Source organism: Triticum aestivum, chromosome 3A (genome assembly GCF_018294505.1).
Source record: "Triticum aestivum cultivar Chinese Spring chromosome 3A, IWGSC CS RefSeq v2.1, whole genome shotgun sequence".
NCBI classification, from domain to species: Eukaryota; Viridiplantae; Streptophyta; class Magnoliopsida; order Poales; family Poaceae; genus Triticum; species Triticum aestivum.
Window position 1 is genome coordinate 579,548,211 of NC_057800.1, and position 11,713 is coordinate 579,559,923.

An 11,713-nucleotide genomic window follows, 5' to 3' on the forward strand; every position below is an offset into this window, starting at 1 on the left:
GAAGGTATGGTGGACTCATATGGAATAACTTTGGGGTTTATGGAATTGGACACACAAGCAGTATTCCTGCTTAGTACAAGTGAAGGCTAGAAAAAGACTGAGAAGCGACCAGCTAGAGAGTGACAACAGTCATGAACATGCATTAAAATTAATCAACACCGAATGCAAGCATGAGTAGGACATAATGCACCATGAACATAAATATCATAGAGGCTATGTTGATTTTGTTTCAACTACATGCGTGAACATGTGCCAAGTCAAGCCACTCGAATCGTTCAAAGGAGGATACTACCCCATCATACCACATCACAACCATTTTAATAGCATGTTGGCATGCAAGGTAAACCATTATAAACTCCTAGCTAATTAAGCATGGCATAAGCAACTACAATCTCTAATTGTCATTGCAAACATGTTTCTTTCATAATAGGCTGAATCAGGAACGATGAACTAATCATATTTACAAAAACAAGAGAGGTCGAGTTTATACCAGCTTTTCTCATCTCAACTAGTCCATCATATAATCATCATTATTGCCTTTCACTTGAACGACCGAATAGTGTGGAAAATACTAATAGTGCACATGCATTGGACTAAGCTGGAATCTGTAAGCATTCAATTCAAGAGAGAAGACAATGTAATATGGGTTCTTTGTTAGATCAACAGTAATGCATATGAGAGCCACTCAACATTTTCATTATGGTCTTCTCCTCTCGACCCCCAAAGGAAAGAAAAGAAATAAAACTATTTACATGGGAAAGCTCCCAACAAGCAAAAGAAGAACAAGAAATATTTTTGGGTTTTCTTTTAGTTACTACTACTACAGGCATGAAAAGTAAACTAACTAAAAGCTACAGCTAATATTTTTGGTTTTTCTTAAGGCTTTTGAAACACACAAGAAGAAAGCGAGAAAATGAAAATAAACTAGCATGGATGATACAATGAAAAAGTATGAGCACCAACAACTAGCATGAGTGTGTGAGCATGAATGTAATGTCGGTGAGAGATGCGTACCCCCCAAGCTTAGGCTTTTGGCCTAAGTTGGTCGATGCCCATGGATCAAAGTTGTAGCTGGGGTCGTACTGAGATGCAGCGGCAATTGCCTGATGAGCTGCAGCTTGGAGGCAAGCTGCCTCCGCCCTCCTCTCGTACTCGATTGCCTCCTCCCTAGTTATAACATACCTCCCTTTTGCCTGAAAGTCAAAGAAAGCAGGAGCAGGGAGAGCGACGTGATAGGTGTGTCGTCTGTCAAAGATTATTCGGTATTGAAGGAACTGATTGTTCCTCTCAACAAACTGATGACGAACCATGGCATTATAATCTAAATAAGCAGGAGGCAACTCAATATCATCTCCACGTATGGGTATCTCAAGAAAATCAGCTAAACGGGTTGCATAAATTCCACCAAAGAAATCTCCATCAATACAATTATTATGCAACCTACGTGCAAAAATGGCCCCCAAGTTATATTGTCTATCTCCTAATACAGCACTCTTGAGAACACTAAGATCAGGAACACACATGTGACATGCCTCATCCTTACCATTTATGCATCTACCTATGAAGAGAGCAAAATAATGTATTGCAGGAAAATGAATGCTCCCTATGGTAGCTTGCGTGATTTCCCTAGATTCCCCCACAGTTATACTAGCAAGAAAGTCTTTATATTCAGATTTGCGAGGTTCACTAACATTACCTTACTGTGAGAGTTTACCAGCAGGATTAAAATCTTCTAAGTCCATGGTATAAGATTTATCATAAAGATCAAATAGGACAGTTTGAGAATTGCGTGATGATGTAAATTTAAACCTTCTCACAAGATCACTTTTACGCACATATGCTTCAAGTTCCTCCTTAATCCCTGCCCGAACCATGAAGTCCTCTGACGGCCATTCACAAGGCCGCACTTGAGCATCTCTTGCTAGTTCATTGTCCGGCTCGCGTATTGCGGGCCTTGGGCCTTGTTTCCTTGAGGAACCACCTTGGTACATTTTCCTAAACACATTTCTTCCGCTGAAAAATTTCTGAAATTTTTAGTAACTTAAAATAAAAGTGAACCAAACTTAACAAAATCAATAGCAACTACTCCTACAAGTGTTTAGAGGCTATATCATGCATTAAAACTACTTTTGACCACATAAATTTGACATGTAAGCTCAAGAACAAGGGCACCTAAGCAGCAACAATTTGCAATAAATAAAGCACTAGAACAAAAACTAATTGGACCATTGGAGGAGTCACATACTAAAGAACAATCCCCCAAAGCAGTTTTGTGAATGGAGCTTTGAGCAAGGAGATCAAAAATGGCAGCAAGCTGAGCAAGAACTTGGGTTTGAGCTGGTTGGTGATTTTTTCGGGAGGAAGAAGGAGTGTGTGGTGGCTGGAATAAGTGGAGGGGACCCATGTGGGGTCCACGAGGCAGGGGGTGCGCCCAGGGGGGTGGGCGCGCCCTCCACCCTTGTGGGCACGTGGCTGCTCCCCCTGTCGTGTTCTCAGTGCGAGATATTCTCCAATATTCTAGAAAAATCATATTTAAATTTCAGGGCATTTGAAGAACTTTTATTTTTGGGGTATTTTTTATTGCATAGATAATTCAGAAAACAGACAAAAATACTATTTTGCTCTATTTAATATAAATAACAGAAAGTAAAAAGAGGGTACAGAGAGTTGTGCTTTCTAACTTCATCCATCTCATGCTCATCAAAAGGAATCCACTAACAAGGTTGATCAGGTCTTGTTAACAAACTCATTTCAAATAACATGAAATCAGAGAAATTTCAAATAACACTAGGTTACCTCAACGGGGATATGCACATCCCCAACAATAAGAATATCATATTTCTTCTTGACAGTAAGAAGAGGAAATTCAAAACCTCCAATAGTGATTGTTGAAATTTTTACAATAGAATTGATACTGTGGACTTGAGGTTGTTTCCTCGGAAAGTGTACCGTATGCTCATTACCATCAACATGAAAAGTGACATTACCTTTGTTGCAATCAATAACAGCCCCTGCAGTATTCAAAAAGGGTCAACCAAGGATAATCGACATACTACCATCCTCGGGAATATCAAGAATAACAAAGTCCTTTAAAATAGTAACATTTGCAACCACAACAGGCACATCCTCACAAATACCGATAGGTATAGCAGTTGATTTATCAGCCATTTGCAAAGATATTTCAGTAGGTGTCAACTTATTCAAATCAAGTCTATGATATAAAGAGAGAGGCATAACACTAACACCGGCTACAAGATCACATAAAGCAGTTTTAACATAGTTTCTTTTAATGGTACATGGTATTGTTGGTACTCCCGGATCTCCAAGTTTCTTTGGTATTTCACCCTTAAAAGTGTAATTAGCAAGCATGGTGGAAATTTCAGCTTCCGGTATCTATATTTTATTAGTAACAATATCTTTCATGTACTTAGCATAAGGATTCATTTTAAGCATATCAGTCAAACACATACGCAAAAAGATAGGTCTAATCATTTTAGCAAAGCACTCAAAATCCTCATCATCCTTTTTCTTGGATGGTTTAGGAGGAAAAGGCATGGGTTTCTGAACCCATGGTTCTCTTTTTACCATGCTTCTTAGCAACGAAGTCTCTCTTATCATAATGTTGATTCTTTTATTGTGGGTTATCAAGATCAACAACAGGTTCAATCTCTATATCATTATCATTACTAGGTTGAGCATCAACATGAACATCATCATTAACATTATCACTAGGTTCATGTTCATTACCAGATTGTGTTTCAGCATCATAAATAGAAATATCATTGGGATTCTCAGGTGTGTCAACAACAGGTTCACTAGAAGCATGCAAAGTCCTATCATTTTTTTTCTTCATCTTAGAAGGACTAGGTGTATCAACATTAGCTCTCTGAGAATCTTGCTCAATTCTCTTGGGGTGGCCCTCAGGATACAAAGGTTCCTGAGTCATTTTACCCCCTCTAGTCATAACTCTAACAACATTATCATTTTTTCTTATTATTTAATTCATTGAGCAAATCATTCTGAGCTTTAAGCACTTGTTCTACTTGAGTGGTAACCATAGAAGCATGTTTACTAATAAGTTTAAGTTCACCTTTAACACTAGCCATATAATCACTCAAGTGTTCAAGCATATCAGCATTGTGTTTCAATTGTCTACCAACATAAGCATTGAAATTTTCTTGTTTAACCATAAAGTCATCAAACTCATCCAAGTATTGGCTAGCAAACTTACTAAATGGAATTTCACATTTATCAAATCTATAGATAGAATTTACCTTTACTACCTGTGTCGGGTTATCAAGACCATGTATTTCTTCAATAGGTGGTAAATTCTTAACATCTTCAGCTTTAATACCTTTTTCTTTCATAGATTTGTTTGCCTCTTGCATATCTTTAGGACTGAGAAATAGAATACCCCTTTTCTTCGGAGTTGGCTTAGGAATTGTCCAATTGTTTTCATTAGTCAACATATTATTCAATAGCAATTCAGCTTGATCAACAGTTCTTTCCCTGAAAACACAACCATCACAACTATCCAGGTGGTCTCTGGAAGCATCAGTTAGTCCATTGTAAAAGATATCAAGTATTTCATTTTTCTTGAGAGGATGATCAGGCAAAGCATTAAGTAATCGGAGAAGCCTCCCCCAGGCTTGTGGAAGACTCTCTTCTTCAGTTTGCACAAAATTATATATTTCCCTTAAGGCAACTTGTTTCTTATGAGCGGGGAAATATTTAGCAGAGAAGTAATAAATCATATCCTGGGGACTACGCACACAACCAGGATCAAGAGAATTAAACCATGTCTTAGCATCACCCCTTAATGAGAACGGAAACAACTTAAGGATAAACTAATAGCAAGTTTTCTCATCATGAGTAAACATTGTGGCTATATCATTTAATTTAGTAAGATGTGCCACAACAGTTTCAGATTCATAGCCATAGAAAGGATCAAATTCAACCAAAGTAATTATCTCAGGATCGACACAGAAATCATAATCCTTATCAGTAATAAAGATAGGTGAAGTAGCAAAAGCAGGGTCATATTTCATTTTAGAATTCAAAGACTTTTCTTTAAGCTTAGCCAATAATTTCTTAAGATCAGATCTATCATTGCAAGCAAGAAAGTCTCTAGCAGTTTCTTCATCCATAACATAACCCTCTAGAACAACAAGCAATTCATATCTAGGGGGAGAATCTTCATCATCACTTTCATCAATATTAGCAGTTTCAATAATTTCATTCTCTCTAACCCTAGCAAGGTGTTCATCAAGAAATTCACCTAGTGGCACAATAGTATCAAACATAGAAGTAGTTTCATCATAAGTATCATGCAAAGCAGAAGTGGCATCATCAATAACATGCGATATATCAGAATGACCAGCAGGAGTAGGTGTCGCAAGTTTACTCAAAACAGAAGGTGAATCAAGTGCAGAGCTAGATGGCAGTTCCTTACCTCCCCTCGTAATTGAGGGAAAAATCTTAGTTCTTTGATCTATCAAGTTCTTCATAGTGACCAGCAGATATAAATCCCAAGTAACTCAAAGAATAGAGCTATGCTTCCTGGCAACAGCGCCAGAAAATAGTCTTGATAACCCACAAGTATAGGGGATCGTAACAGTTTTTGAGGGTAGAGTATTCAAACCAAATTTATTGATTCGACACAAGGGGAGCCAAAGAATATTCTCAAGTATTAGCACCTGAGTTGTCAATTCAACCACACCTGGAAACTGAATATCTGCAGCAAGGTATTTAGTAGCAAAGTAATATGATAATAATGGTAACTGTAGCAAAAGTAATATTTTTGGGTTTTATAGTGATTGTAATAGTAGCAACGGAAAAGTAAATAAGCGAAGAACAATATATGAAAAGCTCGTAGGCAATGGATCAGTGATGGAGAATTATGTCGGATGCGATCGATCATGCAACAGTTATAACATAGGGTGACACAGAACTAGCTCCAGTTCATCAATGTAATGTAGGCACGTATTCCGAATATAGTCATACATGCTTATGGAAAAGAACTTGCATGCCATCTTTTGTCCTACCCTCCCGTGGCAGCGGGGTCCTATTGGAAACTAAGGGATATTAAGGCCTCCTTTTAATAGAGTACCGGACCAAAGCATTAACACATAGTGAATACATGAACTCCTCAAACTACGGTCATCACCGGTAATGGTCCCGATTATTGTCACTTCGGGGTTAATGGATCATAACACATAATAGGTGACTATAGACTTGCAAGATAGGATCAATAACTCACATATATTCATGAAAACATAATAGGTTCAGATCTGAAATCATGGCACTCGGGCCCTAGTGACAAGCATTAAGCATAGCAAAGTCATAGCAACATCAATCTCAGAACATAGTGGATACTAGAGATCAAACCCTAACAAAACTAACTCGATTACATGATAGATCTCATCCAACCCATCACCGTCCAGCAAGCCTACGATGGAATTACTCACGCACGGCGGTGAGCATCATGAAATTGGTGATGAAGGAAGGTTGATGATGACGATGGCGATGGATTCCCCTCTCCGAAGCCCCGAACGGACTCCAAATCAGCCCTCCCAAGATAGTTTAGGGCTTGGCGGCGGCTCCGTATCGTAAAACGCGATGAATCCTTCTCTCTGATTTTTTTCTCCCCGAAGGTGAATATATGGAGTTAGAGTTGAGGTCGGTGAAGCGTCAGGGGGCCCACGAGGCAGGGGGGCGCGCCTAGGGGGTAGGCGCGCCCCCCACCCTTGTGGACAGGGTGTGGGCCTCCTGACGTGGATTCTTCTTCTAGTATTTTTTATATAATCCAAAAATAATCTCCGTTGATTTTCAGGTCATTTCGAGAACTTTTATTTCTGCACGAAAATAACACCATGGCAATTCTGCTGAAAACAACGTCAGTTTGGGTTAGTTCCATTCAAATCATGCAAGTTAGAGTCCAAAACAAGGGCAAAAGTGTTTGGAAAAGTAGATACGATGGAGACGTATCAGCCCTCCACGCAATTCCTGCTTGCGCTCACACTAGATCAAAGTACAAGCCACACTTTGCCATCTAGATGAGAGTGGAAAGCAGTGGATGTTGCTGGGAAGAAGGAAGAGGGAGGAGATGGCGCCGGCTGCCGGACCACTGCCACTGGCCGCTGTGGTGGAGAGTAGGGGCAGCTCGGGTAGAGGTCGCCGTGGAGGGGAAGGGAAGAAGTAGCGCTTGTTGCCACTGCTGGACAGCCGCCGCTTGCTGCTAGGTTGGGGAGGATGGAGGCTAGGGTTAGGAACTTGGGATATGATGTGAGAGAGCGTGGGGCACATATGCGATCAGAGAAAGGAGTGACTCGCGCGAGGGCCTTGAGAGTTAGATAATGGGCCGTCACTTTCTATAGAATTTGGCCCATGTTCGATTTTCTTGGTCTGTTCGGGTAACTAATGCATGAAACCGAATGGAAGGATGTTAACTCGGGTTCCTAGGGCTGACGACCGAACTTCTAGCCAATGTTATCGGTTTCGGTCCGGGTTATTTCGGTTCGGTAATTCGGTCATCGGTTAATATGCCCAACCTATCTACAATGATGCGTGAGTAGTTTCCACAGGACCTACGGGTCCATAGCTGTAGCTAGATCTCTCTCTCTCTCTCTCTACCTCTCTCTCTCTCTGATCTTAATACAATGCTCTCTTCGGAGATTGACTTGATGTTATCCTTTTGCGGTGCTTTTTTTGGGATCCGATGAATTGTGGGTTTATGATGAGATTAACCATTGAAAGTAACTGAGCCTTTTCTGAACTTTATTATGTGTGATTGTTATAGCTTTGTATATCTCTTCGATCTATCCATCTAGTTTGGCCAATTAGATTGATCTATCTTCGGTAAGAGAGGTGCTTTGTGATAGGTTCAATCTTGTGGTATTCTCACCCAATGACATAAGGGGTAGTGAGACACGTATTTCTATTGTTGCTACTAAGGGTAAAATGACGGGGTTCAAACATATTATTTAGTCTTACTTTGTCTACATTATGTCAGCATGCTCCAAGCAATACTCTGTTTGTTATGAACTTAATACCTTAAGATGCATGCTAGATAGCGATCGAGGGGTGGAGTAATAGTAGACGCAGAATCGTTTCGGTCTATTTGTCACAGACGTAATGCCTATGTACTGATCATGCCTTGAATTACATCACAACTATGCACTTTTCTATCAATTGCCCAACAGTAATTTGTTTACCCACCGTTACTACACTCATGAGAGAGATGCCTCTAGTGAAAGCTACGGTCTCCGGGTCCATTCACATCATAATACTAATACCCTAAATACCTTGTTGTAATTTATTATCTTTTATTTTGTTTTGCAATCTATCTATCTATCATTACCAAAATTAATTCTCGCAATTAACGAGTACAAGGAGATTGATAACCCTGTTGCCCGCCTTGCGTGCAAGTATTAGTTTTGTGTGTGTAGGTACCATTTATCTTTGTTTATGTGAATCTCCTATTGGTTCGATAAACCTTCGTTCTTAACAGAGGGAAATATTTTCTGCTACTATACTACACCACCCTTCCTCTTCGGTGAAATCTCAACGCCCACAAGTAGCAGAAACCGAGGAGGACTCTTCCTTGCGTTCCAAACCGACTTTGAGGAGATCCCCTCCCCAAGTTACGACCCTAGGGCTCAACATATAAATAGAGTGGTAGGGCTAGCTCCTAGAACACAAGTTTTGAAGCCTCCTCTAATTCTCTTTTGTTCTAGTTCTCGTCTAGTTTATCAAGACTATATCTAGTTCTAGTTCTCTCTAATCCTCATAATACAGAAGCCTCCTCAAGTTCTCTTCTACCTCCTCTAATTCTCCGGCGATGATTAGCTCTGGACGGCGAAGCGTTGTGGGATCGTGAAGCCTGTATGCTTGCAAACTGTGGAGAGGTCATACTTTTGGTCTTCCGTTCGAGGGATCGTTCTTGAACGGTTCGAGGGACTTCAAGTACGATCTACATTGACTCTTCTTCCGCTGCAACTCGGAGTTCGTAACGATCTGATCTTAATCGTTATGCATCTTCATAGTGTTCCTAATTGATTGCCGGGCGAATTTTTTTGTTTTCTATTACGTTTACCAACATGGGTTGGGCCCTCCGGTGGTAAAGCTGTCCGTTGGTGACGACGTCGGAGCAACAATGACAACGAAACTATGGTGACGGTTGTGCAAGGAGGGAGAAAAGAGAAGAGAAGAGGGCTTTTCGGGCAAGGAGAGGGACATAGATATGCGAATTGACACGGGCCCTTGCGGTCTGTCCTATGTGGAGGGCGTATCCGGGCGTCCCCATTTCTGTCCCAGATATGGACTGGGTATGGGGAGTGCTGGTGGGTCTGGGTGTTTGGACCAAATTTGGCAAATCCGGTTGGATAGCATTTTTGTCCAGACAATGACCGGGCAGCCCGGCCAGACGTTTACGACGGATATGGGGTCCAGTTGTAGTTGTAGATGCTCTTGTCTCTTTTTTTTTTGCAAAGGCGTTGTGCTATAATCTTAGTACACTGTATAAAAATGTACGGGAGCGCCCATTAGCCAGGTACATAAAAAACCTTCTGCATCGTGCAAAGCCGAAAGTGACTTACACAATAACAAATTGCAAACACCTAAGATATAGCAAAACCGAAAATGTATACACAATTTTCATAAAACAAAGGAAGTTCATAACACGAGTGCTCCCTACGTCCCATAATGTAAAATGTTTTTTGACACTAGAGATTCAAAAATTTAAAGACCTCTTTTGATTTATAGAATAGAAAAATCATAGGAATAGAATAGTCATAAGAAATAAGATGACATGTATCTCAAATCCTATGAGCAGAAATAGAAAAGGAGATGCTCTTTGATTCACATCATTAGATTTTTTCCATTGAATCTAAGCTAATGTTTATTTTTCTATGAAATGTGAAGGATAGGAAGAATTCCTTCACAGAAATAGGATTCCATTCCTACAAGCCAACGGACTCTAAAGGCATTTTTTCTATAAAAATCGTATCGAAATTTCTATAAGATTTCTCTAAATCAAAGGAGGCCTGAGGTACTTCTATATAAAATGAGCATCAAAATATACATGGATGGAGAAGAACCTGAAAAAAAAACAGTCTCTTGACCAGAAAAACTGAAGTAAGACCCATCGTGCATGCCTCATCATACCTTCGCGTACGTGCATTCCACCAACCTAAGGCAACGAGACACCATCTCAAAAACCCCGGGCCCTCTCCACAAAGCATCACAGGACGATGCCAGACCATCGCGCTATCTCGGCACCGAACGCGTCGACCACCAAGCCGGCGACGGCCATGATACGGTACGCCACGCCGCAGTCCACCCCGCCGATGTCGCCGCTGCACGCCCAGGGGACGCCTCGCACTCCCGGCGCGTACTCCGAGCTGACGCCGCCCTCGCCACGGCCCGCGATCACGCTCACCCCGCCGCCGTCCAAGAAGAAGCAGCGCCGCACGGCCGCGCGCTCGCTCCGCGCCATCCGCGCCGTGCGCGCGCTGTTCCGGTCCCTCCCGATCCTCGCCCCGGCGTGCCGCTTCCACGGCATCGTCCCGCGGCACGGCGGGCCGTCGCGGATGCACGACGGCCACGTCAGCGGCGCGTCGCGCACGACGGGGACGCTGTTCGGGTACCGCAGGGCGCGGGTGACGCTGGCGGTGCAGGAGACGCCCGGGAGCGTGCCCATCCTGCTGCTGGAGCTGGCGATGCAGACCGGCAGGTTCATGCAGGAGATGGGCACCGAGCACCTGCGCGTGGCGCTCGAGTGCGAGAAGAAGCCGCCGGGCGCCGGCGCCGGCATCGGCCGCACGCGCCTGCTCGACGAGCCGCTGTGGACGGCCTACGTGAACGGGCGGAAGATCGGGTACGCCATGCGCCGGGAGCCCACGGAGGACGACCTCACGGTCATGCAGCTGCTGCGTACCGTGTCGGTCGGCGCCGGCGTGCTGCCGAACGACGTCATGGGGTGCGACACCGCCGAGGGGCAGGAGGCCGGCGACCTGGCGTACATGCGCGCGCGCTTCGACCGTGTGGTGGGGTCCCGGGACTCGGAGTCGCTGTACATGCTCAACCCTGATGGGAACAATGGGCCAGAGCTTAGCATCTTCTTCATTAGGATATGATGATCAAGCTTATGACAGTTTTCTGATTTTTTGCATTACTGAGATTTTGGAACTCTGAGGCTGATTTTGTTGTCTGGGTGAAAATGGGAGGTGCCAGTATGCTTTTGTTTGTATGACAGTTGCCTTCGCCCCCAAAGACTCATTTTCTAAGCATGTGTAGAAGCAGCATTATTCAGGAATAAAATTTGTGTTTGTGGAATTGATGCATTTACGATTGAACTAGCAAATTTGGAAACAACTGAAAGACAAGATATGTTCAAGTGGAACGAAAGCTCTTTAAAGCTGTTCGCATTCTCGCAGCATCATGATCGATCTTCTTTTTCTCAAGGATTCGCAAACGCTCAAATGCTACAACAGAGTAAGGGTAGTGCTACCGTCCGATCAAGCGCGCGTCAACGCCCCAGACTGAGGCCGGCTCATTTTCAACTTCATGCTTCTGCACGCTCGCCGGCCGCCACGCGCTCATCCTCGGCCACCACGCGCTCGCCCGCGCTTGACGGCTGTTGAGTATAATGTTTATTTAGCAAACATAATATAATACAGATTTCCTATTTCACATCTAGATGTGAAATAGTTAT

The 11,713-nt window shown here is 42.8% G+C and overlaps 1 protein-coding gene across 1 annotated transcript; it reads left to right on the plus strand.

Annotated features, from left to right (window-relative positions):
• Positions 1-10,204: 10,204 nt before the first annotated feature.
• LOC123058701 (protein MIZU-KUSSEI 1-like) lies at positions 10,205-11,303 on the plus strand. Its single transcript, XM_044481400.1, has one exon. The coding sequence runs from the start codon at positions 10,251-10,253 to the stop codon at positions 11,133-11,135; it is 885 nt and encodes a 294-aa protein (XP_044337335.1). The 5' UTR covers positions 10,205-10,250; the 3' UTR covers positions 11,136-11,303.
• Positions 11,304-11,713: the final 410 nt, after the last annotated feature.